The sequence below is a fragment of the Colletotrichum higginsianum genome, chromosome 3 (assembly GCF_001672515.1).
Source record: "Colletotrichum higginsianum IMI 349063 chromosome 3, whole genome shotgun sequence".
Taxonomy (NCBI): Eukaryota; Fungi; Ascomycota; class Sordariomycetes; order Glomerellales; family Glomerellaceae; genus Colletotrichum; species Colletotrichum higginsianum.
In genome coordinates, this window is record NC_030956.1 from 2730034 (window position 1) to 2756516 (window position 26483).

General features: G+C 56.7%; 9 protein-coding genes across 9 annotated transcripts; 5 read left to right on the forward strand and 4 right to left on the reverse strand.

Moving 5' to 3' along the window:
• Positions 1 to 2671: 2671 nt before the first annotated feature.
• On the forward strand, positions 2672 to 3724 carry CH63R_04361 (uncharacterized protein; the record flags this gene model as incomplete). The annotated part of the gene is made up of 1 exon (XM_018299336.1): positions 2672 to 3724. One exon carries the CDS (start codon positions 2672 to 2674, stop codon positions 3722 to 3724), a length of 1053 nt encoding a protein of 350 aa, XP_018160582.1.
• Positions 3725 to 4940: 1216 nt separating this feature from the next.
• Positions 4941 to 5732, forward strand: CH63R_04362 (uncharacterized protein; the record flags this gene model as incomplete). Its single annotated transcript, XM_018299337.1, has 3 exons — positions 4941 to 4960; positions 5011 to 5085; positions 5246 to 5732. 3 exons carry the CDS (start codon positions 4941 to 4943, stop codon positions 5730 to 5732), a joined length of 582 nt encoding a protein of 193 aa, XP_018160583.1.
• A 1376-nt stretch (positions 5733 to 7108) lies between these two features.
• On the forward strand, positions 7109 to 11235 carry CH63R_04363 (Hydroxyacylglutathione hydrolase; the record flags this gene model as incomplete). The annotated part of the gene is made up of 11 exons (XM_018299338.1): positions 7109 to 7593; positions 7682 to 8323; positions 8531 to 9241; positions 9614 to 9714; positions 9947 to 10034; positions 10117 to 10188; positions 10273 to 10306; positions 10365 to 10578; positions 10663 to 10754; positions 10839 to 10973; positions 11149 to 11235. 11 exons carry the CDS (start codon positions 7109 to 7111, stop codon positions 11233 to 11235), a joined length of 2661 nt encoding a protein of 886 aa, XP_018160584.1.
• Positions 11236 to 12498: 1263 nt separating this feature from the next.
• On the forward strand, positions 12499 to 13220 carry CH63R_04364 (Calmodulin; the record flags this gene model as incomplete). The annotated part of the gene is made up of 2 exons (XM_018299339.1): positions 12499 to 12501; positions 12603 to 13220. 2 exons carry the CDS (start codon positions 12499 to 12501, stop codon positions 13218 to 13220), a joined length of 621 nt encoding a protein of 206 aa, XP_018160585.1.
• Positions 13221 to 13963: 743 nt separating this feature from the next.
• Positions 13964 to 14916, reverse strand: CH63R_04365 (Eukaryotic initiation factor 4E; the record flags this gene model as incomplete). Its single annotated transcript, XM_018299340.1, has 3 exons — positions 13964 to 14244; positions 14301 to 14608; positions 14738 to 14916. 3 exons carry the CDS (start codon positions 14914 to 14916, stop codon positions 13964 to 13966), a joined length of 768 nt encoding a protein of 255 aa, XP_018160586.1.
• A 3247-nt stretch (positions 14917 to 18163) lies between these two features.
• Positions 18164 to 19964, reverse strand: CH63R_04366 (Kinesin-like protein; the record flags this gene model as incomplete). Its single annotated transcript, XM_018299341.1, has 2 exons — positions 18164 to 19794; positions 19844 to 19964. 2 exons carry the CDS (start codon positions 19962 to 19964, stop codon positions 18164 to 18166), a joined length of 1752 nt encoding a protein of 583 aa, XP_018160587.1.
• Positions 19965 to 20524: 560 nt separating this feature from the next.
• CH63R_04367 (PUL domain-containing protein) lies at positions 20525 to 22319 on the reverse strand (the record flags this gene model as incomplete). Its single annotated transcript, XM_018299342.1, has 2 exons — positions 20525 to 21994; positions 22047 to 22319. The coding sequence occupies 2 exons, from the start codon at positions 22317 to 22319 to the stop codon at positions 20525 to 20527; spliced, it is 1743 nt and encodes a 580-aa protein (XP_018160588.1).
• Positions 22320 to 23160: 841 nt separating this feature from the next.
• On the forward strand, positions 23161 to 24900 carry CH63R_04368 (Guanosine-diphosphatase; the record flags this gene model as incomplete). The annotated part of the gene is made up of 3 exons (XM_018299343.1): positions 23161 to 23389; positions 23438 to 24791; positions 24843 to 24900. The coding sequence occupies 3 exons, from the start codon at positions 23161 to 23163 to the stop codon at positions 24898 to 24900; spliced, it is 1641 nt and encodes a 546-aa protein (XP_018160589.1).
• Positions 24901 to 25187: 287 nt separating this feature from the next.
• On the reverse strand, positions 25188 to 26419 carry CH63R_04369 (uncharacterized protein; the record flags this gene model as incomplete). The annotated part of the gene is made up of 3 exons (XM_018299344.1): positions 25188 to 25562; positions 25621 to 26220; positions 26273 to 26419. The coding sequence occupies 3 exons, from the start codon at positions 26417 to 26419 to the stop codon at positions 25188 to 25190; spliced, it is 1122 nt and encodes a 373-aa protein (XP_018160590.1).
• Between the last annotated feature and the right edge of the window lie 64 nt (positions 26420 to 26483).

Genomic DNA, 26483 nt, shown 5'->3' on the forward strand with positions numbered 1-26483 from the left:
GCTTAGCAGGGTCAAACATGGCCAGGTACGTAGGGCACACCCAGACGCACATTCACAGACGTCTTCGTAGCGTACGACGATGACCGCCGATGTACTTGGTGTACAGGGCACATCTCTTCTCCTGGACGCCGGAGTCGCGGTCGACAGATGGATGGATCAAAACGGGACTAGACATCAGATTGGGGATTTCGCGCGTCTTGCGACAAAGTCCACCTCTAAGCGGGCTTTCGCTACCTGGCCACCCAGCCTGGGATACTGACAGAGCTGCATCTTGCCATACCCTCCATCAAGCTGTGGACCAACAAGCGGACATGGTTCTCTCGACAACTTGTAAGGTACGTACCGAATTGTCAGGGCAATCCCCCAAGCGGAGCCACCTCCGTGCTTTCCCTAAAGTTCTTTTGCGCCTTGGGACCAAATCCCAGTGTACAGGTATGTGCTTCGCGGCCTCGTTTCCCCCCCGTCCTTTTTGTCTGTTTTCCCCTCTTCTTTTCTTTCCCTGCAGCTACTTATAGTATGTATACCGAAGAGGTTCAGAGAAAGAGGGCGCTCAAGTATTCGTATCTGTATGGGTACACGATGGATAGCCAGTAGTTTCTCGGTGAGTGTTTGTTGGTTAGCTTCGAGCGGAGGCACAAAGATGTACGGGCTGTTGTCTCGCCTTCAAGGCCCTGCCGGTTATTCGTCTGGGGGTTGAGTGCGTATCCCCCTTCTTCCCATTATCAGACCGTCACTCCGTCGTAGCCACCATGTGCACTACCAAGCCAGATGGCATCAACACCCCGCCAGGTGGCACTCTGGAGGGAACCACCAAAAACATGCAAGGCAAGCAAGATGCGCATCCCCATCTGCGCTACGCATTCTTAGTGTGTGCATACAAAATGTACCAGTGCTAGGCTAGGGGCAGCGAAAGATTCTCGTTGGGTTCTATGGATCCTCTACTATTCCAACGCCCCTTCTCGTCCGATCCGTCAGTTCAGCCGGGGGTGGGGCCTTGAGTCCTCGACGACGCCCAACGAGTGGTCAAACAGCGACGGGGATATCGACGGTTCAATGCAATAGGCTCACCCTCCGGGCACAGCAGCAAAGGGGGATGTGGTTGTCCCCTTGGACCCCTTCTTTAGTCTTTCTGCCCTGTGCTGAGGCGCTTTGCTCTCTCGGTCTCCCATGGTTGCGAATTGCTGGAGTACGGTGTGAGTCGCACGAGACGCAAACAGGGGTGACATTTCCAAACTCCGACCTGGCGGCGTGAGCGCTTGGGCCGAGTGGTTCCTTTTGGACCAAAGGCATTCCATCCATGTTCTTTTTTTCTTTCGCTTGGCTCCTTGACCGCCCGCCGCCCGCCTGTCTCATCGGCCCTGCCCCATACGATGTACAGGTATGGCTCATGAGAGAGGTACGTACCGCTCGCTGCGTACTTACCTAGGCTTTCGTCCATCTCGACACACTGAAGCCTTGCATCCCGCCATGACACCACAGGCGCGGCTGCAGCTCTGGTATGGCAAGGCATGTCTCAGTACGTACTTGCACCCTCTATGACAGTGTGGGAGAGGGAGGGCACCACTACCAACGATGCGAGTACGGCGTCGAATTGGCAGCGCAACCTGGTTCACTCTACGGTCCACCTCATCCATTCATTCCATCCGTCCATCCTCCTTCCACCACCCAGCATCCCTCCCTCCCTAATCCTAATCCCAATCCCAATCCCATCGTGGCCCTCCCCCACCCACTACCAAAGTAGCGTACCGGGGGAGACACCAGAGCAATGCGAAGCGAAGCAGCTTTTACCCGTCTACATTCACATCCTCGCCCATACCCACACCCACCGCAGCTTCGCCCACACGCGCGCTATCGACAAGTCCGTCCAATGCTTTTGCCTTCTGACCCCTTCCCCCTCCGTGCATTGTGCTCCCCTTCTCTCTCCCTCCTTGCCCCTGGTCGTAGAACACCTACCGGTTATGTCTGGTACCCACAGTCGCCCCAAGATAATCAGCCGCCTCGACTCGGAACTGCACGACGCTCCTTTGCTAAATCCCTACCCCAAATCCATATGACGCAGCCCGCTGGTCGCGCCCACCCCTTCAACTCCCAGACACACTTGCACACACACACACACATACACACACACAAAAAAGGTACGGAAGCAGTACGTACTGCCCCTGTCCATCCACGCCTGGGACATCTGCACCATGCGGATACCTCCCATCAACATCACATCCACCCCATGCGCGCTACCCACGCTTGCTGCCTCTTCGTGCACACATGCCAAACCGTCCATAGTCTTAATCACTTATTGTCTTTTTTCTTTCTTGGCCCACTCCGTGGCCGTGGGTGAGCATTCGCTCCCCCGGCCGGAGCTAAGGTTTTGATTTCACCCTTCTTCAAGACCGATCTAGTATCACCCATGTCTTTTCCTACTGTACCTCCCTTTGGAACCTGGAACCCTTAGGAGCAACATCCTCTTTTCCCATACATAGCCGCAGCCGAGCCCATCCTTTCCAACTTGTTTATATCGTCACCATCCGCTGCATCTTGACCAGTTCCGTCTAGAGAGTCGACAGACACAACACAAACACACACGCATACACATACACATATTTTACATCACTTCCAACAACATAACGCCTCTTGTCTTCTCCACAACACGTCACACGACACACGACACGACAAGATGATGCCGGCACTCATGGGAGGCGTCCTTCCTGGACCCCCTCCTGCCACCTATCACACCGATGCCTTCTTTGATGATCTGTCAAGACAAATGGCCGCTTCTCAGGCGTCACGAAGGTTATCCCGAGGCTCCAGTGGACAGCAACGGAACGGAGGCGTGATGCGCGTGGCAAAGCCCACCAGTGCCAACAGCAGCCCGAGGTCAACATCGGCGAGGAGAAAGACTGTGGTGAATGATGGAAACTTGGCAAGGCGGAGGCAACAGCCCATGGACCAAGTCACCATGCCCGAATATGCCTCTCAGTCTCGACCGAGCCGTCCTCTCAGCTGGCACCCTCACACCTTCCAACACCAACAACAAAAGATGCCTGTTGCCCAGCACATGGCTTCGTATCCGTTCCCGCCTACTACCTCATATGACACCGACAGCTACCGCGCCTATCAGCAATTCCCGCCAACCCCGGCGTCTTACTCGTGCAACACTTCGCCGGTTGCCTCATTCTCCCCTCTTTCTCTGCCGTTCGGCACCTTCGACAGCTCGGCGTATCTGCCTGTCGAAGGCTGGAATGCTCCCCATCAGACACCTCCAGCATACGTCTCATCAGAGACCACTGGATACGCAGCAGAGCCCTTTCCGGGTCTGCCCACCACCCTGCCGGACCTCACACCTTCCACGTCCACACACTGGAACTCGTACTCGTTGAACGGCTTCACCAGCACATCTCCTCCCACGCCCGAGACGCTGCCGCAGGCTCAGCAGCCCCAACCCGTTGTCCCCAACGAGGACAACATTCCTTATCAACCTCTGGATGAGCCCGAGGAGGAAGGCGAGATCCTGGTCGGCATGGGTCTGTACGACGCGCCAGACAAATACGACCAAGACCCCCAGCTCGACGCTTCTCGGTCCGCCATGTCTTCCCTGCTTGGCGCGTCGTACCGTCCCCGCGAAGCTACTGGCAAGGGTCTGAAGTTGGAGGAGTCGTGGCAGCCTCCTGAGAGCGATGACGAAGAAGAAGCCGAACAGGATGATGCCGACGGCGAGGACTCGGATTAATTACACGACAAAAGACCACTCGGTGTGGTGCGACACCAGCGCAAGCTGTTATGATTCCATGACAAAAAATCTGTATAACTATGTATGATTTGAAGATGTACGACAAAAGCTTTTGGGGGTTCTATGTCTGTACCGAGACAGAGCGGATAATCTCAATCTCATCAATGGTCCAGGAGCAGTGGGTGGAGGGGGGGGGGGGGGGGTTGCAGAGGAAAAGAGACATACCCAGAAGAAAGAAAGCATGGACCCCAATCAAATGGTCCGTGCTCTTCTCCCAACAGAAGCGGTGCAAGAGCTGCCTAGATAGAAAACAATCAAAACCGCGCCTGGCGCAAACATGACAAACGCAAGTAGGCTCCGATATGAAATAATTTGACACTTTGCTGACCCAACCGACGAATGAGCCAGTTTATGCATCGCCATCTGCCAGGCTCAGCCGATTGTAACAGCACATATCGCACAGCAGAGGGGAGGCGCCGGATCGAAGTTCAATCGTCAACGCGGACACTAAAAATAAGCGAGAAAGAGCCTCCCGAAAGCAACCCTTGTCGAGGCATGGCATGAGCTGCATATGGGTCCATGAGCCCCTGTCAGGCTTAGCCCAGTGGCCAATCAATAACTTTCCTCGCTATCCACCCCCGCCGTCCTGGCCAGCCCTGGCAAGTCGTGGAACACCCCGACCGTGGCCCCTGGAAAATTTCCAGTGACTTCACTGGGCCTTCAGTCTCACTCAGCCTCCCATCCCTCTTCTTGTTTCCCACACTGTGCACTCACACTTTGCGGCCGCACAGCGAGAGAGGGGGAATATGAACGTTCGCTTAAGTCAGTCAATCGTCCAGATTCAGTGAGGGGTGAACGGCGATGATGGAATCGCACTTGGTGGATGCACCCATGAATGCTTTGGACAGAAAAGCCTTCGACTCGCTCGTCGAGTCACGAGTCCTCAACGGATTAAGAAATTGAGGGAGAACGCTTCCGGGGGGTTGTTACTTGCCGATGCCTTGGTCGATGTGTCCTCTTGGAAGTTACTGACCCCCCCCTTCACTTACAACATTTCTGAGGATTGACTCACCGCACGCCGAAAAGCTGTAACACAGAAACGACCACGGCACGATGCTCAGAGACCACTCGCTACCAGAAACCGAAATCCATTCCAAGATCCCGGGATGGGTTCCCGATGTGCTCCGATGTTTCCCCACGGATCAATTGATTCATGATGTGGGAGAGCGGCCTATTGTTCGGCGCGCGCGGGGTTACTTGGCCTAGCCGACGCTGAATATCCCCAGCGGTGTCGGCATTCCGGTCATTGTTGGGACGCATCTTATCGTCAGTACGCTTTCGTCGACTGATATTCCCGGCCTGTAGGACCAACGGGTCCCTTCCAGAAGTCGTCCGAGAGCATCATGTACGCGACGGCCATTTGCTAGAATAACCACGTTGGTCACTGCCAGCTATGTCACCCACATCACTGTCATGAAGGATGTCGGACTCGGGGTTCCAGAATTAACCACACCTTCGCAGTCGACGCCATCGAGGAGGACCGCTGCGATGGCGGCAAGATCGTGTCCTTCCTTGGGGACGTCTCCAGGTTCTGTTGAGATCCACCGCATGGAAGGAGGCCACTGGACCTGTGTACGGCACTGCGTTTATCGTCTCCCGAGGCGACGTTCGATACCCCCGGGACGAAGAAGAAGCACAATCTCAGCCGCCTGCGGTGGATCTGCGTCGCCTCGGGCGAGCAGAATCACTCCCCGACGGCGACCTGCTCGAGAAGACCATGTGGCCCGAGGACAGCCAGGGCGGCAACTGTCATGCTCCAGTGCAAGGCCGGGAAGGATCTCAATGGCATCTCCCAGGAGAAAGGCGGAAGTCGACCCTCGCCGAGTACGGCAATTCTAAAGGGACATCTAGTCATAGCCAAGCTCGTTGGTGTCCCCTGCGGCGTCTCAGGTGTCCAACGGCACAGTTGACTGAACGCGACGTCCTCGCTTCCAAGAGCTCCATCTAATATCAACAATCTCATCACGAAGGTGGCTTAGGACAAGCACGGCATCATCCGCATCAATGGAGATACCGACATGGTTGTCGGCCCGGGTACCCGACTACCAGATGTCTACTGGTGCGAAACCAAAGGAAAAAGCATGACGACGCGTTGATATGGACGTAGGTATTGAAGCGACAGAAGGGGAAAAGGTTATGGATTTCCCTCAGGGGGGGGGCATGGCATTGACATGTTGACAACAGCTTGCCATTGGCAACTGGTCATTAGTCATTGGTCCCGAACCATCTCATTCGTGAGCCCGAAGACTGCGTCAGCCCATACGGCATTCGGGCTAACCGTCGTGTGTTTTGGCGCGCGAGAGAGAATGTTCAGACGGTTGGATTGGGTTAGTCTGGTTTAGCTTTTGATAAATCCCGAGAGGGGAATTTCATCTCAGCTGAAGAGGGAGCATGCGGGCGTCGCCGAGTGATCGGAGACAACTTCGATGTGTAGACCATCGCGATAAACTTCACGGTTGAGCGCTGGGAGGGGGGGTGGGAGGTGGGAGGTGATGTCCAAGGTCGGGTCACGAAGGGCGGGAATGACATGGACGTAGGGCTCGTCTGATGTCCACAGTCTATTGGCCGGGCAGACCTTGAACAGACGTTCAAACATGCTGTGGAATGGGTTGCCCCTGAGCTGTGTTTCTGTCGGTGAACGGGTTGCGAGTGTGTACAGTACATATGTTGTCTATGCGTGCTATGTGTGTGTGGCATTGAATGTCCCAGTATCTGGGACTGACGTGAGTTGGGGTGGTGGTTGTTGGCGCTGTGTGCTTGTGTGTGTGTGTGTGTGTGTGTGTGTGTGCGCGCTGATCTCAGTTCACAGCACGTTGCGCGATACTAGTTGGCGTTCCCCCTCCCTAGTGAGGAGTATTGCGGTCTCCAACCTTTTTTTCCTTCCCCTCACCATTCGCTTCTGGGATAATCTCTTTTCATACACAGCCATACACACCCACCCATCCCCTGTGCGTGGAACGCTGTGAGGTTTGCGACCGGGTCGGCGAAGACAGTTCGAACATCAAGCCCCCTACCCAAAGCCCGCAACGCCAAGAATGCGAGCTATCGGCAGCATTGAACAGCCTTGAGAGCGGTCTGAAACAATTGTCTGTCCCTTCAAGGGCCAGATCCTCTAGCTTTCTCTGTCTCTCTCTCTCTTTCCCTTCCTCCTACACGACTCGTATGCGTGAGGGGCCGGCGTGGAAAAGCAAAGCCATACGTACATTTTGACGGCAAAACCGGCGCAAGCGTAACCGGACAGAGGCAGACGGGGGCGGGCGCCTTGCCACATTCGCACTTGCCGGGCACACACGCACACACACCCATCACACATCGTACATCAGAATGGTGCAGTACATCCTGACGCCGTGGCGCGATCGCCGCGAGCTGCTCAAGGTTCGCCAGCAGTTCTATCCCGCGGCCCCGTCCCCCGCGGACCCTACGTCCTCTGCAGCACTGCCAGCACCACCAGCATCAGCGACAGCATCATCCGCGCCCGTATCTGCTTCTGCATTGCCGACGGCACCGCCGACAACAACACAAGGGGTACCAGTGCCAGCACCGACACCAACGGGAGGAGCACCGCTCATGACGAGTGCCATCGGCGGCAGCAGCTCCTCCAACGTCGATAACGACAGGCCGCTGCTTCTGCTGCTGGCCGCCCAGCACCATGCCGTCGCCAGGGTGTCCATGTGGATGCAGCGCGGCAACTGTCCGCACATGGTCGAGTCGACGGCCCTGCTGACGGCCGCCATTCTGAGCGACGGGGAGAGCAAGGGCAGCGCCGGCACCTACGCCGTCCGCGCCGCCTACGCCGCCGCCTTTAGCCGGTACGTTTGGTCTGTCTCTCTCTACCTCTCTCGGTCTTTCGCCCCCGCTACCCCCCTGGGCCCTTCGTGTCTCTCTATCTCAATCTAGTCGGGAGCTGGTGGCTGTCGCAAGCCCGTCAAAGTCTATTTGGGCCTTTTCCGTCCCTCCTCATTCCGGCCTCCTCGAACCTTGGCCCGTCCCTTGGTCTTGGGTGGCTTTGAAACAATCCAATCCTCCAAGGACATCCTTTGGTCGCCCTTGTTCCCTCGAACCCTCGTTTCTGGACTTCGGCGTCTTCTCACATCTTACATACCTCCTCCTTTCGACTTTCCTGTCATTGTCACCCCCTCCCGTACAAAAGCACACCACGCCCCCCCCTTCCCTTTCCCGTCCTGTGTCTCGCGGCGCCATGTCTCCTTTTGGATTCTGCATGTTAAAGCCTGCCCCAACACCCGACCGACTAGTCAAGGCGGTCCGTCTGATGAAAGGCGCATTTGCCCGATCTGACCTGACCGACCTGCTGGATCACACGCCCGGGCAATGCACATATACGCACGCCGCACCAACACACACCCCCCCATCCTCCCAGCAAACACCGTCTTGGATCGCCTCTTGTCTCATATTGTCCGCGTCGCGCAAGTGTGCACTCACTTCTTTAGCCCATGATCTGACTGACTTGCCTCTGTGGCATCGGGAGGTTTGGATTGGATGTCTTCGCTACATGCAACCTCCCGCCGGGCCCTACCCTTCGTAGGGGCGATCCATAGGCCTGTTTCTGTTTTCTTCCCTCTCCCCCTTCGGAGTCAGCAACCAAAGGGGCCGTCTTATGTGTCTGAGCCCGGGCTCTTCTTCCCGGCTTCCCTTTCCCCCTTTACTGCCTTGTCCCTTGGATGCCTCGCAACTTGCTGGTCAATGATGCCGATGGACCGTGATTGCTCACACGTTCTTCTCGATTAGGTTCGTGACCGGACTCCTGGACGGACACCAGGATAAGCAGCGTAAGCTGAGCATGTACTCAGTGGCCAAGACCATCGGGCTGCCGGCGACCTTTGTCGAGCTTCGGCACCAGGCGACGCACGAGACGCTACCGTCACTCGCGAAGCTGCGGTCCGCCGCTCGTAAGGCTCTGGTCTGGATATGGGAGTACTACTGGCAGCACTTGGGGCCCGAGGACGAGGTGGCGGTGGAGGTGGGTGAGAATGAGGGTGAGGGATGGGAGCGGATTGAGGTTTCGGAGAAGAGGGTCGGCGTCGCCACGGCAGCAGCGGGTCGCGCGGTCGTCGTCGCCTTCCTCGAAGAACAAGACGAGGCGCGGCGCGCAGATATGAAGAGGTGGATTGACGGGCTCGACGAGGCTCGGCTGCTCGCCACATTGGACAAGATCACGGAGACGCCGCCGAACAACATCGTTCTACTTGCTGCACTGCGGCTGTTGAAGGAGATTCTGCAAAAGCGGCAGAGTGTCAAGGGCACAGAACAAGGGCACGCCAGGGACGTGGACGAAATCGAGAGGAAGATATCACAGGCGAGGGACGCCCTCATGGCGGAGACGCAAGACGCGGCCGAGACCTCTGCCGACGACGCCGGAACTGAGGAGGCTCAAGAGATTGTTGGCACGGGATGGGCCAGGTTCGAGGGCACGTGGAAGCCGCGACCGATTGGCGTCGCGTGAGACAAATGCAAAAGGAAAAGGCAAAGGCAAAGGCAGAGGCAGAGGCAGAGGCAGAGGCAATTCGGGCGGTCTCGGAGTACGCCCCGCATGAGACGACTATTTGGTCTCACCAAACATGTAGCACTTGAAATGCTGTCCCTCCCTGAAAATGACACGAGTGAAGTTATCGCCGTCAAAACTGCGGTCACGTGGGGTTATGACGATAAAGTGGACGGGGAGTCGCCAGCAGTCGAGAAGGTACCCCCCCCCACGAGGGGGAGGGAAGGAGGGGCCGACCCGCGCCGCGCGGATTTGTAATAACGTCACCGTGACTTGCCGAGGCAGCTGCATTACATACGGCACAAAAGGGCAAACTCCAAAGCTCTCAGAATCATCCAGACATCTCTCGACCGCGTAATCGCCTTTCATGAATACCTTCGCCTCGAGGAGACCATTGCTGAGAACAAAACTCACCACAGCAACAGCCGCAGTGAGTTGTCACTTAATCTGGCTTGGCATCTTCCAAGATCCAGGACGGGAAAGCCCAATGGACGAGCGAATGGCTTACATGAGGGGCAGCTCACCTTAACCCACGCCATGCATATCCAGTCGATCCCCATGTGTGAGTAGAAGGTCCTTTGCGGTGTCAAAAAGGAAAAGGAAAAAATTGGAACAGACCGTTGTGAGAGAGTTTTTTATCGCTGACTTGGGTGGTCCTCAAGGGGTGGGCAGTAGTAACAACTACGCCTACCTGGTCAAGGATGACAAGACCAATGACGCAGTCATCATCGACCCGGCCAACCCGCCCGAGTGAGTATTTCCCTCCCGCTCTCTTCAAATACCGCAGGCTTGAATGAGGCAGGGCACTTGGGGACTGACGGCTCCAACGCAGGGTGACTCCGGTGCTGCAGAAGGCCATCAAGGCCGGCGAGATCAACCTCACGGCCATCGTCAACACGCACCAGTAAGTTCTTGGGCAGTTCCTTGCCGCTGCTCCGACAACGACGACGATGACGAGGGTAAGCGACGCCAGCTGACACCTCGGCAGCCATTGGGACCACGCAGGCGGAAACAAGCAGCTCGTAAGTCGCCGTCGCCGCCTCTGCTCATCATCCTCATGACCTCTGATGCGAGACACAGCAAGGCGACCTCGGCCTGGAGAAGCTGCCCGTCATCGGCGGCAAGAACTGCGACGGCGTTACCAGGACGCCGGGCCACGGCGAGTCGTTTAACATCGGCAGCATCGCCGTCAAGGCGCTGCACACGCCGTGCCACACCCAGGATAGCATCTGCTGGTTCATGCAGGACGGGGAGCAGAAGGTCGTGTTTACGGGTGACACGCTCTTCATCAGCGGTGGGTCCATCGCCCCTTTATCCTGCTGTTGTTTCTGTTCTTCGGAACTGAATGACTAACTGACTGAACTGGTTGGCATCTCAGGCTGCGGCAAGTTCTTCGAGGGCAACGCCGATGAGATGCACACGGCGCTGAATAAGACGCTGGCCTCGCTGCCCGACGACACGGTCGTGTTTGTAAGTCTCTCTCTTTCCCTCTCTCCCTCTCTGCCCCAAGAAGTCCCCTGACGTAGGGCCATGTCGCTAACCATGACACACAAGCCCGGCCACGAGTACACAAAGTCTAACGTCAAGTTTGCCGCGTCGGTGCTGCAGAACGAGGCGATCCAGAAGCTGCAGGCCTTTGCGGAGAACAACAAGGAGACGCAGGGCAAGTTCACGATCGGCGACGAGAAGGTATGTTGTTGTCGTTGCGGGGTCCGGTGCCTGCGCGACCGAGGCTAGAAAGGAGTGACTGACATGGTTCTTGGCAGAAACACAACGTCTTTATGCGCGTCGAGGTGAGTCGCGCCCTCCCCCGGAGGCCTGATATGCAGGAGCAACAAGAGCCTGATGATTGATGCGTGGACAGGACCCCGAGATTCAAAAGGTTACGGGGGAGAGCGAGCCTGTCTCCGTCATGGCCAAGCTGCGGGAGATGAAGAACAACTTCAAGTGAGTAAGTGGTAGGTAGGCATCTCCCCAGCATTGCGTCTTTCTCTCTCTCTCTCTCTCTTGCTTAGGCACATGTCGTCTCCAGACAGCTGTAAATGTCTGCCAGAACGGTGCTTGATCAAGTAGCATCAGGGACTAACGATTCAGTACGCCTTCCGAGTCGAAAATTTGAGACATGGGAACGGCGGCGTCGGGGAGTTGTAAGTGGGCAGTAGAACGACAGGTATCAAGCGTCGGTGGCAGCAATGTGTACCGAAGGATTTGTGCATCCCGGGTGCGGCGGTAGCGGCAACAGCCCACTGCACTTCTTAATCACATTGCAAAACATCACATCCGTTTGTCACGATATGTCTCCCAAAAGGCCCTAAGCACCCCGACGACCAGAGTCGACGGGGCAAGAGTGTAGCCCTGGGAAGAGACGTCCGTCCTGCGGAGGCCCCCGTTTGTTTGATCTTGCTTCACTGTCCACACGTGCTCGCTCTGGGTTGATGAAAGCGGCAAGCTCTAGCATTATTTAGAAGCTGTGAATTGTTTCGGCCTCCCCCCGGTTCTCTCTCTCTCAAAACCGGTTTCTAGTATGAAGGGAGTCGGTCGAGCCATCCCGGTCCACTGGGAAGGGGATGATGCTCTTGGCTGTTGATTGACATGGTTGCCCGTCCATGATGCGTTCTCGACGCGTCGTGTGAATCGCTGCGGGCCCGAGCCCGTAGATGTGGGAGCGTCCATGGTTGTCCTTATTGAGGAGCGTGGAGCTTTTGCGGGCAGCCGGAAATAGGCACGGCACAGTCTAGCTGGGATCCGGCTGAAGATGAGCGCCTGCGCCGCCACGGGTGCGGTCGGGCAGGGTGGTCAAAATGATTCAGGACCGTGGAAGTCTCGGAGACGTGGTGTGGTGTAGTGGTAAGCGTTCTCGTGAGTCGCACAAGGTAAGACGAAAGAATTTGCGACAGTATTTATACCAGTGGGGGGGGCTCACCCCATCGGCAGGGCTATGTACCGTGCGTTTACGACTTTGGCACGCGCCGTTGCGCACTGTCTTCCGCGCGCCGCCCCTCCGGTCCCATTAACGCGCTTTCTCTCCCCATCTATCGTCATCGACCTCGACGCCGCCCGCATCCCGCCCAGAGAACTCGACCACGGCCACCGCAGGAATCTACGAGCGAGGACACAAACGTAGCCGCCGGAAAAGTCGCAATTTTGACAACATCACACCCCACCCCCCCGAAAAGAAAGACAGAGCAGTCACGCTACGTACATCCCGTCCACCATGGTAAGCATATCATCCTCCCTCGCCTCCTGCGATTGTCACGACGATGCCCCTCGAGACAACCCAAAAAACAACACTGACCAAGGCGCTTCCCCCTTCCTTAGCCCGCGAAACGGAAGCCGCCTGCCACGGCCGCAGCATCGTCCGACGCCCCGCGCCCGCGTGCCTCTAAGCTCGCCAAGGAACACAACATGTCGGCCCACGAAGAGCGCGAGATCCGTGAGGCCTTCTCCCTCTTCGCCGAGCCCATGAAGCGCTACCCCAAGGAGGGCGTCATCCCGACGGCCGACGTGCGGTCCTGCCTCGTGGCCCTCGGCATCCCGCCCTCGTCGCGCAAGGAGCAGGCCGAGTTCGTTGAGATCCTCGACCCGGACGGCGAGGGCTTCGTCGCGTACGAGCCCTTCTTCGCCGTTTGCGCGCTCAAGTACCACCAGAGGGGACAGGGAGGTGGCGCCGCCGAGAGGCAGAGGGAGGTGGACGAGGCCTTTGGGCTCTTCACGGGGGCCGGCGCCGGCGCCGGCGCCGGCGCCTCTGCCGCGGGGCCGAGGGACGTTATCACAATGGCGGACCTGAAGAGGGTCGCGAGCGTACTGAGGGAGGAAGTCAAGGAGGAGGTGCTGCGGGACATGATTCTCGAGGCCAACGGCGGCGCCGGGGTGGGCAGGGGGGTGAGGAGGGAAGAGTTCGAGGAGGTCATGCGCCGCGCAGGGGTCTGGCGATGATGAAGCCGAACGCTTCGGTTGAGATAACGATGCGAAGGGAAAGGGTCCGAGAGAATGGGGGGGATACGTTTGCGGTTCGATCTGGCATTATACCCACGGAGTCTGGCGTTTTGACCTTTGGACTGGATGCACGAGGAAGGGCGAAGGGAGCATCAATGTTGCTTTGGGTCGGGCCACGGGAGCCGCGCAGGGAGGTCTCGTTGCTTGTTAAAGGAAACATCACCTGGTGACGAGGGGCTATACGGGTTCTGTTAGGACTACTTACTGTAGGCTCGTCAAATTGGTGTGGTAGGTACTGGTAATATTGATTCTATCTGATCTCAGTGGCAGCCCCATGCGTCCGTTGTCGGTGGGCGCGGGGTATACCCCATTACCCCCGCGTGTATTTCCATGCCCAAAAAAATAAAACGCCTTTGAAATATGCATGTTCCGGCCTTTCCCCTAATGGTTGTGTAGTGTGTGTGCCCGTGACTTGACGCGAGGAATGGGGCAAGATATCATTTGATTCCTCATAATCCCCAGAATAATGTCCCTTACCGAAGGTGGAGGGTGACATGAAGGCTAGAAACGGATTTGTCTCTCTGTTACGTCCTGACTGGCCGGCTCCCTTTTTATGTGCAAAAAAAGAGAAACCTGCGAAGAAAGAAAGAACCCCCCCACCCCCTCTCACAGCAGCCTGGCCTTCCCCGGCGAAGGTCAGTCTCCTAAAAGGGGGCAGAACGCGGAAGGACGCGTTCGGCACTCTAAACCGGCGCGCCCCCCGCTGTCGCTTTCGCCTTCTCAGCGGCAGCTTTTTGCGAGTCGATGACAACCTGGAGCTCGGGAGGGGCCTTGAAGCCGGCGTGGTCCTGGTGGCGCTTGTAAAAGTAGTTGTCGGCTTTGGGGCGCAGCTCGGCAGGGAGCTCCTCAAGGACGCACTCGAGGATGGCGTCGATGGACTGTTGCTTTGAGCCGTCGCGGTGCCAGATGGAGATGAGGTGTGAGTTGAAGCGCACCGACAGGCCGACGCCGCAGATCTGGTCGTCTGAGAAGAGGGTTATTAGCAACTTTGTCACCATGTGCGGAGGGGGGCAGACCTACTGTCGTCCAGCACACTCTGCAGCTTCTCGCCAATGGCCAGCAGCTGCACGCGGGTCCACACATCGGGACCAATGTTCTTGGGCACGCGGAAGGTCCAGGCGCCGCCGTTGATGTTGCGACGGTCCTCCCAGATGGGCTTAAAGCCCTGCTTGAAGAGGTAGATGGACTCGCGCATCTTGATCTGGTCGACAGGGGTATTGTTGTTGTACTTCCAAAAGTCCTGGACAGACTCGATCTGCGAGCCGAGCTGCTCCAGCTGCACCTTGTACTCTTCATCGTCGGCTGCCTTTTGCTGGTCTTTCGATTGCCTGGAGAAGGGTCGAAAGTCAGTTGGCTGCAGCTTCAGGGGTTCGAACGATTGCGGTAGGGGGAGGATGTCGCAAAGAACGAGAGGTGGGGGGGGGACGCATCTGCGTAGTGTCACAGTACGGACTTACTTGTCAAAGTAGACGTTCCAGTAGTGCTGTGTCGGTAGGGGGCGCATGGCCTTGAGGAAGTTTCGCTTCGCATCGTCACGCTGGTCGGCCGGGGAGCTGACGCTGGGCGAGTTGGGATCGGTGGTGCTCTGGGAGAGTCCCGAGAGGCCACGGGTGAATAGCGCGGGTCTGGCAGCCATGGTGTGGACGTCGTGGGGGGGGGAAGGTAGGCTGTGAAAGGAGCGAAAGAAGGACGGCGGGAGAGGTGTCGAGACGAAGTGTCAATTCCAAATGGACTGACTGTTGGAGGGCGGTTCTCGTATGTTGCTACTGCGCCTGGTCGTCGTGGATCAATGTCGGGGTGGGTGTGGCCGAGGGAGATGTACTACACTGTACAGTGTACTCGGCAGCCGGTCGGTGGGTGGTTCGGCGGTGCCTAATGTAGCAACGAGGGGCAGAAGTGGGCTCTCTGGCTGGGCCGCTGGCGGTACGGAACACCTTAAGTGTTAGAGGCTGGGGTGTGGCTCTTGACCGTTGTTGCTCGCCGGCTGGGTTTGTCTCTTCTGCGGGTAATGGCAGCAAGCGGATGTTGGTCCCGGCGGGAAGACGTGGGCCCTGGGAAGGGAACTGGAGCGACGAGAGCGACTGTGTGGCTTGGGGCTGTTTGGGACTCGCCAATGAAAGGGCCGGTTGGTGGAGTCTTTTATGATTGAGCGGCGGCGCCCAGGTTGAGAGAAAGGATGGCGAAAGATGGCGGGGGAGATTGGATTGTCAGGAACAGATGCCCTTGAGCCTCGAGGTGCTGCAACAATACCGGGAGGTATTCCACGCAATACAGAGCACTCCCTGACGGTTGATGCCCCTCCAATGTCGATCTGCCCCCGGCGAAGGAGCTGTGGGACCAAGGCGGCTAGCTACCGTACGAATAGGTAGCTGTCAAGAAGAACCGGGGTTGAGAAAGGTGCTACTGGTACTGCGGCGGAGGCTCCTTGCAACTCTGAATGACTCGATATCCAATGAGTTGGTGACAAAGGGTGAGCGGTGGGCGAGGACGGCGACCGAGGGAGAGGCGGCAGGGAGGAAGAGGAGTAAAGGAGAATGTCACGGATTGGCGGCGTGGGGCAAGGATATAACAAGGAACCGTCCGTCTCATCCTATATTGACTCTGAAGGACTCCTGTTGTGCTTCATGGTAGATAAGGCAAGGCACATGCGCCGCCATCGCAAGGGGGGCAAGACAAGACGACACTCGGTTCAGAGGCCAGATGTGTTGCAGGGACCGCCGTGTACTACAACACACTGCATCAAAGGGGATGGTTTGCTAGTAGATTGGACAAGGAGTGTCTGAATTTCGGTCAGAGCCCCCCGGCTCTGATCGGGGGGGTTCTGAAGCATAACTGGGCAGGGAACCTTGCTCATATTGCCTTACCTCCGTGGAACCTAGAGAATAAATAGTACACTCACTGCCTGGGTAAGTACAGGAAGGTAGGTAGCGTGATAGCTACATCTCGCGGCAATGATGCCTGCCGGTGCAAAGACACGAGGCAAACTTACAGCAGGGCTGTTTCCCACCAGCTCTCACGCCCCCCTGACCATCCCGACTCGAGAGACGGTGGTGCCCTGAAGACGCTGGAACCGACGTTGAAAACCGGTTGATTGGGAGGCGCTGCATGGCTGGCTAGGCACCAGCCTAGGCGTCAGGGACGACGACTGACATCTCGGGAACCTTGGTGGGAACATCTTACCGGCCTGAAACATTGAAGACGGCCGTTGCAGCCGGTGATAGGGCGCAGCCGACAAGGATGAGCGGGAGGAGCAAGGACCGGATGTTCGGGTTCACGTTCGAAAAGGCTTGCTTGCGACTTTTGCATGTTGCTGCACTTAAAAACCAGGAACCACTCGTGCCGCCGTGGAAATAGAAATACCTACCTTACACACGATATGGCCTCGCCCGTTGCGGGTTCCGCATTTGGCAATGCCGTACTTCCGAACAACCCACCAGTCATGGTTTGATTTGAGTATGACTTGGAGAACGATGACTATATGCGAAGAACGCCTCGTTTTATGCGCCGCCTGTTGCTTCTGATCCCCGGCGCTCTCTGGGCACCGTTAGAGCCGCTAACCCGGAGTCTCTGAGCCGGCGAGGATGTGAAAGGGAACGCATCACGCAAAAGATGTCCAAGTGAACCTGGGAATCCAGCGTATTCCCTAGACAGCAACTCATTCGTCCAGATTCGTTCGCACTCGCTCCGGGCCAGTCAATAATCCAGCAGGAAAATACACCGAGCGAAGAGGAAGCCGAGGGGAAAGCAACCTGCATCCGACAGTCTCTCATACAGTTGATTCGCCCCCCCCTCCCAGAAGGAAAAAATTAAGATGCATCTCGGAGACCAGATAATCGAGAATATGGTCCGCGGAGGCATGATGTACAGGAACTCTCCCGCGACAACGTTCCTCCTCAGCCCGTTCGTAGTCCCGGGGTTCTTGGTCCAATGTAGCCCATCCTTTCTGACCTTTTCTGTCTTGGCCACGCATGGTGGGTTACACGCCCTCGCATGTCGCACGCAAACCTCCTTCTCTCCCGTAGCTCGCTCGACAAACCCGGTCGTCCCTCGTCATTTGATACCCAGTCTCACGGGCCACAAGCCCCTCATCTGAACGGCCGAACCCAATCGTTTTTAAACACAGCCTCTGCGCTGCGGAGCGTCTATCCATCCAATGTCAAACGCTACTTCAAACCAGGCCCTTTACGGGCAAGGCCTCCCGCGCCCATTCCCTTCCCGATGGCGGCGATAGGGCTACCTCCCGTGATGGCACATACAGCCGGCCAGTCGGCCAGTCAGCCAGGACGCCGGGCTCCAATGCGAATCCCGCCTTTTTTTCGCGCCGAGTGAACCGCAAACGCTATTGTTGCTGGAAGAGACTTGTCAGAACCGGACCCATGTTACCTAACACTGTACTCTGTACTCACGCAAGTTCGCCGGCTGCTTCATCCCTGGCTCTCAGATCATTCCGATCAACTCTGGCAACGGCATCCCTACTTCGACCTACCCGGCCTCACTTACGTGGAGGCTACTTTAAGATGCCGCAGGTGAGTAAAACCGGCCGGACAAGAGGAACACCCCTCCCGCTCCCCACGTAATCTGACAGGGCGAGCCGCGTTCTACAAGGCCACGTCGTGATAAAAATGCCGAAACCCTCACACGGTCCCGGAAGCTGTTTCTATTTGTCAATGCTGCTCGTTCTTTGCCGTTTTTGGCCTGAGACCCGAGGTCTGCATGCAATAGGGACGTACGCATGTTGGTGTTCAAAACTATGATGTACTTTCCATCCCAAACTGCCCTATCCCTTAATGCTAGACTCCCAAAACACCATGCTGCTTACCATCGTGATCTTGTGGCTTCGTACAACTATCGATAGTCGGATCCGTCATTTGTTACTCCCGCTTCTAGACACCCACCTTACCCGCCAAGGCCGCATTCTCCCCGACCCAGCGCTCCTTGTCATCTCCAATCTTCCGGCGGAACATGCCCAGATCGCTCAGCAGGCTGCGCATGTATTCCTGCATGTCATTGGCACTGTCCTCCATGACGTCCGAGTCGTACGCCGTGTCGTCTGAGTCGTCGTACAATGACTCGCCATCGTCTGCGTCGTCCTTGTCCCCTGACGCCGCCGATCTGTCCCCTTGAGTCTCGCCTTCTGCTCCCTCCGGCTGCGGTGACTTGATCGTGACGGCTGGGATCGGGTTCTTGAGGCTCTCGAGCGCAAGCTTGAGGTGCAGTCGAAGCGCTTCGTTCTCCGTCTGCAGGCTGCGGATCTTGCCCTCCGCCACGAGACTGCGCTCCTCCATCATGCGCTGCATCGTCGCGACGTGGTTCTGGTATTCCTCCAGCTTCTCTTCCTGCTCCTTAGTGTCCTTCTCCCGCCGCCGCGACTCCGACACCGACAACTGGAGCACGCGGATTTCCTCCGCCATGGCCACGATCTGGGCGTCGCGTTCCGCCGACGAGATCTGGTCCTGGTTGACGATGGCACGCGTGCGGATCCGCTTGGCCTGGTCTGCGTAGCGAAGCGTCGACAAGGTTTCTTCGTAGTCCGACGGCGCGATGCAGGCGATCATGGCCGTCTTGCTGTTGCCGCCCAGTGAGTCCTTCAGCAGCCACGTGAGGATCGAGTCTCGGTACGGGACAACGTCCTTGCTGCGTTTCCTCGAGCCCGGCTTCGCATCGGCGAGCGCTCCTATCACTCGACCGAGCGTCGTCAGCGACTTGTTGATGTTGCTACCCTCGCGAAGTCGCTGGCCCGTCGCCTCGGTTGCCTTGGCACGCTCGCTGCCCGCTAGATCGACCAGTCGAATGCGCGAGCTGCGCTCCGTCGTCTCGTCCGTCTCCATATCGTGATGGATCTGCTTGAGCATGATGGTGAAGACCGCGTGGCTGCGGCTACTTGTGTCGTTCATTCGGGTGCTGGCCACAGTTCTCGACCTGTCTCCCATGGTCATGTACCGTAGTATCTCGTTCAAATTTCGGACCGGCACCTCGGTCAGATCTTTCACGTACGGCCCCTCCGTAGGCGACTCTCTGATCTTGAGATAGTAAGGTGGCTGGTGGGGCACAACCGGGACCAGCAGGTCGCGGACGTGCTCATTGTACACCTCAAAGTAGGAGACTCTGACGTTATAGGAGATGTTGGGCGTCTCGTTCTGCGCAGCCTCAATACGCTCGAAGAGATCCTCGCACGTTCGAGGTATCAAGCCTGGCTGGTCGGGAGTGCCCATCATCGTGTAACTCTTGCCGGAACCTGTCTGGCCGTAGGCAAAGATGCATGTGTGGTAGCCTTCGAAGTTGTGATCGAGAAACTCCTCGCCCAGGCTGTTGTAGACCTCTTCCTGGTGCGCGTAGTACTTGTCATTGATGTCGTGACTCCAGAACGAATTGTCGAATGTGAACGACTTCTCCTCGATGATCTTTCTGGTCTTCGCCTTCGCATTCGCAGGGTCGTCGTCGTTGGGCACAAGCAATGTCGTCTGCTGGGTGATGGGGTCCATCTCTACCAGGCACTCGGCACCGCGTTCAATCTCTAGATGATTCTGTCAGCTTCGTATAGCGCGAGTTGATGCATCACGTACCTCTGGGCAGAAACGCCCGAACTCGGACGACGACTCGGACATTGCCTCCCCCGTCCATCTTGACCGGTCCATCGTGCGACCGCAGCGACGGGGTTGAAGCAGACGAGTATAGAGACGGCATCTTATTAACAACTGGCGGCAGCAGTCGATCGACAAGAGATAGTCCGCGCAAGCTCAGCTTCAGTTCGTCGATAATTGCGCGGTATCTTTGTCGTTGTGAAGCCCACATCCCAACTTGAGGCGGTCGGGCTTGTTTACTTGATTGCCCGATTGGGAGAAAAGCTGGCGGGGCTGAGTTGCCGGGGCAGTGACGCCACACCTTCCTGTGCGATAGTTCGTATTCTGGACCTTGTGTACAGGGGTGCCGGTACGTATTTTCAATGTGCCGAGAGAAGGTAAGTCGATTTGCCTCGGTTAGTCGTCGAGACAGTAACAAGAGAATTGAGCAAAAAGAAGGGAACAAAGTTCTTTGCTAATGCGACAGATTAAGGAAAAGGTACTGCTTGATCGAACGGAAAAGGGGATGTGCCAGGCGAGGGGAAGATCGGCTTGACCGCGAAGACACCGGACGAGATTACGCGGTAATCAAGTTGTCTTTCAAACAAAAATAGTCTAGTAAATAACACCTCTTCGACGGTGCCAACGCCCAACGCCACGCCCTCCGACACTGTCTACGCTCTTTCAAGGCCGTCTAAGTCCCTTTCCTATAAGTTCAAATCCCACTTCTGCTATCATCTTCTCATTTGGGAACTGCTTCTTCTTCCCCAAAATCGTATCTTCTGCATCCATTGCCCTCATCAGGTCTGACACCTCACCATCAACTGGTGTGCAGTACAGCAAGTTGCCTAATGCAAGCAGCATTCCCTGCAGAGCCTCCGGAGACGACTCCTCCTGTCCTATGGCCTCCAACACCGACGCAACCAGCTCGACCATATCGCCCTCTGGCAGCACGTCCGCCGACTTCTCTCGTCTTGCTTTATTGCTGAACAACGCCAGGTTGAACATAAGCGAGGAGGCAGACACGCGGACATTGTTGTGACTGTCGTCAAGAAAACTTGACGATATCAATTGGATGATCGGAGCCCGCAAGGCCTCGTTGCGCAGAATCTCTTCCGGGAACAGTGGGGTCGAGAAGAAATTGCATGCCATCTGCAGCGTTACTAACCGCAAGGCGTAGGGACACTCGCTGTGAGAGTTGACAAAATTGAGAATAGCCAAGACAGTCTTGTGCCCCCGCTCCTCGGCGAAGTATCCGCTGAACCTGGCGTCCACGAGCCCGCATCGGAAGAGGTCGACGACGGTGAATAGCACCTCGACGGGGAGGGATTGGATCGAATTTTGCACAAATGTCGAGACTTCGCTCATGTTTGGAAGAATGGCGGCTGCTGCGCCCTGCGTGCCTCGGGCCTCGACAAAAAGCTTGATCCCCTGGACGGCTGGCTCATTTGCCGTTAAACCCATCTTGCCCAGCAGCTTGACCAGCGGTGGTACCTTGGAGAACAGCACTGGCTTCGCATCAGAGTTGGAGAAGCTTGGTAGGTTGAGAAACTCATGAGGGTGTCGCGGCCAGGCCGTCTGCAGCAAGAGCTGGATATTGCCTCGAAGAGCAACGGGATCAGCACCTGCCCACTCCTTCTCCTTCTCTCCGTGCAAATACGTGATGAACGTAGGGGTTGCCCGGGGGTAGTTCTTCCCGGGGAGCGGTGTAAGCTGAGAAACGTCGACCTTGATGAAAGCAGCTTTATCGCCCCCTTCTGCGGACAGTTCGTCAAACACAGGCGAGATTACTCTACACGGCGGGCAGGTTGCGGAGGTGAAGAGGACGATAGCGCAGGATTTATTTGCAGCCTCGAGTGCATCGTCTAGCTCTTGAGAACTGTGAACAAGTCTGACCTTAGCCTGTTGTTTAGTGGTCTGCTGTGACGAGCTATAGTCGTTGGCGGAACGGTTGTTCTGGATACCAAGGATTGAGCCGTTCTGTCTGCTGGAGTTGATCATTTGGTTCAGTTGAGGCATAAGCATTCTCCCCATCGGGGAACTAAGCACAGCATCAGGCATCTTAATAATGTGTTCCGGAATGCCCTTCCCAAGCAGAAATTGGGCAAGCGAGTCCGAGAAGTTGTTGCAGTTGTGCTTCCACAAGTCGTAGGCCTGAGGGCTGGTCAGTCTTCCGGTCCGCCATGAACTTATGGGATATGCTCACCTCAACTGTAAATATTGGCCTGAGTGATTCCAGGAATTCTTCAATCACAACCATAGGCAATTCTGTCTTGCCGAGGAAGACCCGCTCCATGGGCTGTCCCAGGTGAGACGACCCCGGAGTGATAGCCACGATGCCGCCGTCGTAAACATATTCGCGGCCGTTGAGTTGGATTGATGTGTGGTAGATTGCGTCGAGATGGAATCCGAGCATACTTTGTGACATTTGCCTGGCTAAGCCCCGGGACAAGTCGTACACCAAGAGATGCACGTCCATGTTGGCTCAAGAGTAGTATGACCGCAACTTGCTTTCGGATAGTTGGAGCGCAAAGTTGAAAAAAGCGTGAGGCAAGTGCAGGAAAACGCTCTTGAGATTGGTATCTTTCAGAGAGTGTTGTTTCCAGCCCTCGAAACTCGATTATGTACTATCAATACCGGAGGCACCAGACGTAGTCGTAATTGACCATGGCCGAGAAGCTTCCAGGGATCAGCACGGTGTCGGATCCGGGAGGCGCCACACGTGGCTTGCCACTGGTCTTGGCGAGACGAGTGATTATATAAGCCTTGATTGAGGATTGCCAGTCCTTCTGGACAAGGCACAGGGCGTATAGGGGGGTGGCGCCGTAGCAGGGGGAAAGCGACATGCCCCCACCCCTAATCCGGAGCCATTGTAAGGTGGCGCGCTTGAAGCGCTGTCTACCTATGTTCCTGCAATCTAGCGGGCTCGCGTCGCCCCCGCTGCCTCACCCAAGATTAGCAAACTGTCAGCCTCAGCAGGGGTCTCTGAACAAGAGTGACCTCTCAGCAAAGAGAAAATCTGCAATTGCCATCGAACTCCTCCAAGGCTACTGCACCTTGCATCTCTAGCCCCCCTTTGGCACCTCCTTACAGATACGAATTTCGCGGTTTTCTTTGGTGTTGTGGCACCGTTCCGTCCGCTCCTTTTGTTTCTCGGCCATCCACCCCCCTTTTGATTTTTGAGTCGCCTTGCTGCCACTGCAATTTTTGTCATCGGCTCTCGGTCCAAATTCCACTCCTTTGTTCCTACCTCTTGACGGCGGCGTATCTCGAATGCGTCACCTTGCATTTCCCTAAACACCCCCAACGACACGCGACCAATGCGAAGAACTTCTGTGTCGCTGCCGACGAAGCAACCCGCCCGAGATCCACACGAGAAACCCGGTCGATTCGCACCTGCTCAACAGAATACTGGTCTGTTCGCAGCGCTGAGAAAGATGTCTCAAGCCCAGAAGACGAGGTGGATGAGGACAGGCGCCATCGCCTTCTTCGTCGTCTTCCTCTTCTGGTATCTGTCCCCCAGAGGCGTCAACGTCTACGACGGTGGAGGTATGCGACTACTTTAACACTGTCGGCGAGGATACTAACGATGGACAGTCTCCAGGGGCGGCGCTGGTGGCCAAGTCCCCACGGATGCCTCCTACGGCACCGAAAAGTGCGTTCAGTCCAGCTCCAAGTCGAAGCCTATCGTCCAGTACGTTTTGATGATCGACGCCGGCAGCACGGGCTCCCGGATCCATGTCTACAAGTTCAACAACTGCGGCTCCACTCCCGAACTCGAGCACGAAGAGTTCAAGATGACTGAGAAGTCGGTCGGCGGTCTGAGCAAGTACAAGGACGACCCCGAGGCTGCCGCTGCGACTCTCGACGTCTTGATGGATGTCGCCATGCAGAACGTCCCTGATAAACTCAAGTCCTGCAGCCCCGTCGCGGTGAAAGCGACGGCCGGACTTCGCATGGTCGGAACCGAGAATGCCGACAAGATCCTCGCGGCCGTCCGCAACCGTCTCGAGACCAAGTACCCCTTCCCCGTCGTCGCCAAGGAGCAGAACGGAGTTGCAATCATGGATGGTGCCGACGAAGGTGTTTATGCCTGGATCACGACCAACTACCTCCTCGGCAAGATTGGCGGTCCCGACAAGAGTCCCACTGCCGCCGTTTTCGACCTCGGCGGTGGCTCGACCCAGATTGTCTTCGAGCCCACCTTTAAGGGAGCTGCGGACGGAGGCATGCCAGAGAAGCTCGCGGAGGGTGACCACAAGTACGACCTTGCTTTCGGCGGACAAAAGTTCGAGCTCTACCAGCACTCCCATCTCGGATATGGTTTGATGAGCGCCCGCAAGGCTGTTCATAAGACCTTGGTCCAGGAGATCTACGAGAGCAAGAAGCCCGATGACAGTTGGGTCAAGCAGCCCATTGTCCACCCTTGCATCGCCCCCGGCATGGTCAGGGAGGTCGAGGTCGAGCTGGATGACAACCACCCTCTCGGCAAGACGGTGACCTTCAACATGACTGGCCCCTCTCAGGCTGCCCCTGCTCAGTGCCGCAACCTCGCCGAGAAGATTTTGAAGAAGGACGAGGGCTGCAAGCTCGCTCCATGCTCCTTCAACGGTATTCATCAGCCCTCGCTGGCCAAGACCTTTAGCCGTGAGGATGTCTACATCTTCTCCTACTTCTACGACCGTACCAAACCCCTCGGCATGCCTGACTCCTTCACCCTTCGCGAGATGCACGACCTTGCCAACTCCGTCTGTGGCGGCGAGAACTCGTGGGATTTGTTCGCCAGTATTCCTGGCGCGCTCAAGGAGCTCCAGGGCCGCCCGGAGCACTGCCTCGACCTCAACTTTATGATGGCCCTCCTCCACACCGGATACGAGATGCCCATCGATCGCGAGGTCAAGATTGCCAAGAAGATCAAGGGCAACGAGCTGGGCTGGTGCCTCGGTGCTAGGTAAGCCGACACTCCGGTCGTGTTTGACGATTGACGCTAACAATGTCATAGTTTGCCCCTTCTCTCTCCTAACTCCGGCTGGAAATGCAGGATCGACCAGGTCAACTAGCCATCTTGCGACAAGGTTGTGGGAGCCTCCTTGGCGTTGGCTGGCTTGTAGTTTTATAGATTTTTAATTCCACGACAGAACTAGGAATGTTCGATTACGAGTTGTTGTATTGAAGTCTAACGAAGGTTGCACGTGGTGGATGCGGAAACATGCATCAATACACAGGCCACAAAAGACGGGCGTTTCATGTCTTGTACGGTGTTCATGGAAGTCGAGAAATGCCGGCTGGTTGAGCCTGGCTACGCAGAATAAAATATGCTCCATGTACACTACTCGAATTTGTGTGTTCAAAGTGGCGCTGCCACCATACCTATCACGTCTTCAATAACATCCTCGGCGCCGATGCCTTCGAGTATGGACTCGATGGCTTCCAGCTGACTGCCCCACTGCATGCTCCTCTCCTGGCGGGGGTGCACAATCCGGATTCGATGCAGGTAGACCTTTCTAACAGCTAAGTGAACGAGCGCAGGCGTGACGTAGTCTAGACGGTGCAACGGAGCGAGACACTTCAGCAACTGGTCGAGGTGCTTTGTTGCGACTGGTTCAATGCCGCCAGCGACTGCGCGGTGCATCCTCATGTACGTTACGATGTTCATCTGGTAGCGCAGCACGTCTACATTGATACTCACCTCTCGGCTGAGCTTTGCGAGTGCGGCGATGTCCTACCGATGATTAGCCCGCACATCTTCGGTGGACGGATGGATACGTTAGCCCACTTACACTTTCGCTCAGAACCGGATCCTCGCTGACGGTCAGCATGTCCCCGTTGATGCTTTTCTTGACCACACTTTCAGTACTGGCGGTCTCGGCGCCATCGGTGGCCTCATACGCCTCATCCAAGTTGGCAAAGCCATCGTCAGGGTCGTGCCAGTGGGCGATGAAGAAGTAGTCGTTCAGATGGAGCGTGACGTGGGCCTTACCGCCGCTCTCAGCGGCCAGAGCAGCTACGAAGAGGAAGTGCTTGGGGGCGGTCTGAACAGAGGTACGGGTGAAGATGCGGCGGGTACGGAGCAGCTCGAGGACCTGTATCTGCACGGCCTTAGGGGCATGATCGAGGTTCCGCGCCAGGACAACGTTGGCGATGGAGGAACTAACCGCACCGCCGGGGCCAGTCGGGCTAGAGGCGGTGACGGAGGTCAAAGGGGAGATACCCGAACGGGAGTAGAAGTAGGAAGCTTCATTGCGGGTGCGGAGGGGCGAGCCTGATCTCGTTGCTGTGGGTGATGGGGCTGTAAGGATTGAGGATGCGAAGTCCTCTAGGGTGGTTTGCGGAGTGCAGTCGACGACGGCACACCTCAGACCAAACGTCTTGGTTGCGATCTGGATATGTCAGTACCTGGGGGGCAAGATGGGGACACAAGGGAGTACGCACAAGTTGGAGCTCCTCGATGAGTTCGTTGAGGGCAACGGGCGGAGTGCTGACGATGCAGTGTTCTCGGTTGACCAAGCACAACAGGGCAGCGAGCTCAAGGTCGCTCAGGCTGTGGACCTTGGTCAAAAGATCTGCTTCATCCGCCATCGGGTGAGACGCGTATCGAGAATTCTATCAGCACATTTTGGGCTACGGATGTAGTCGTGGGTGT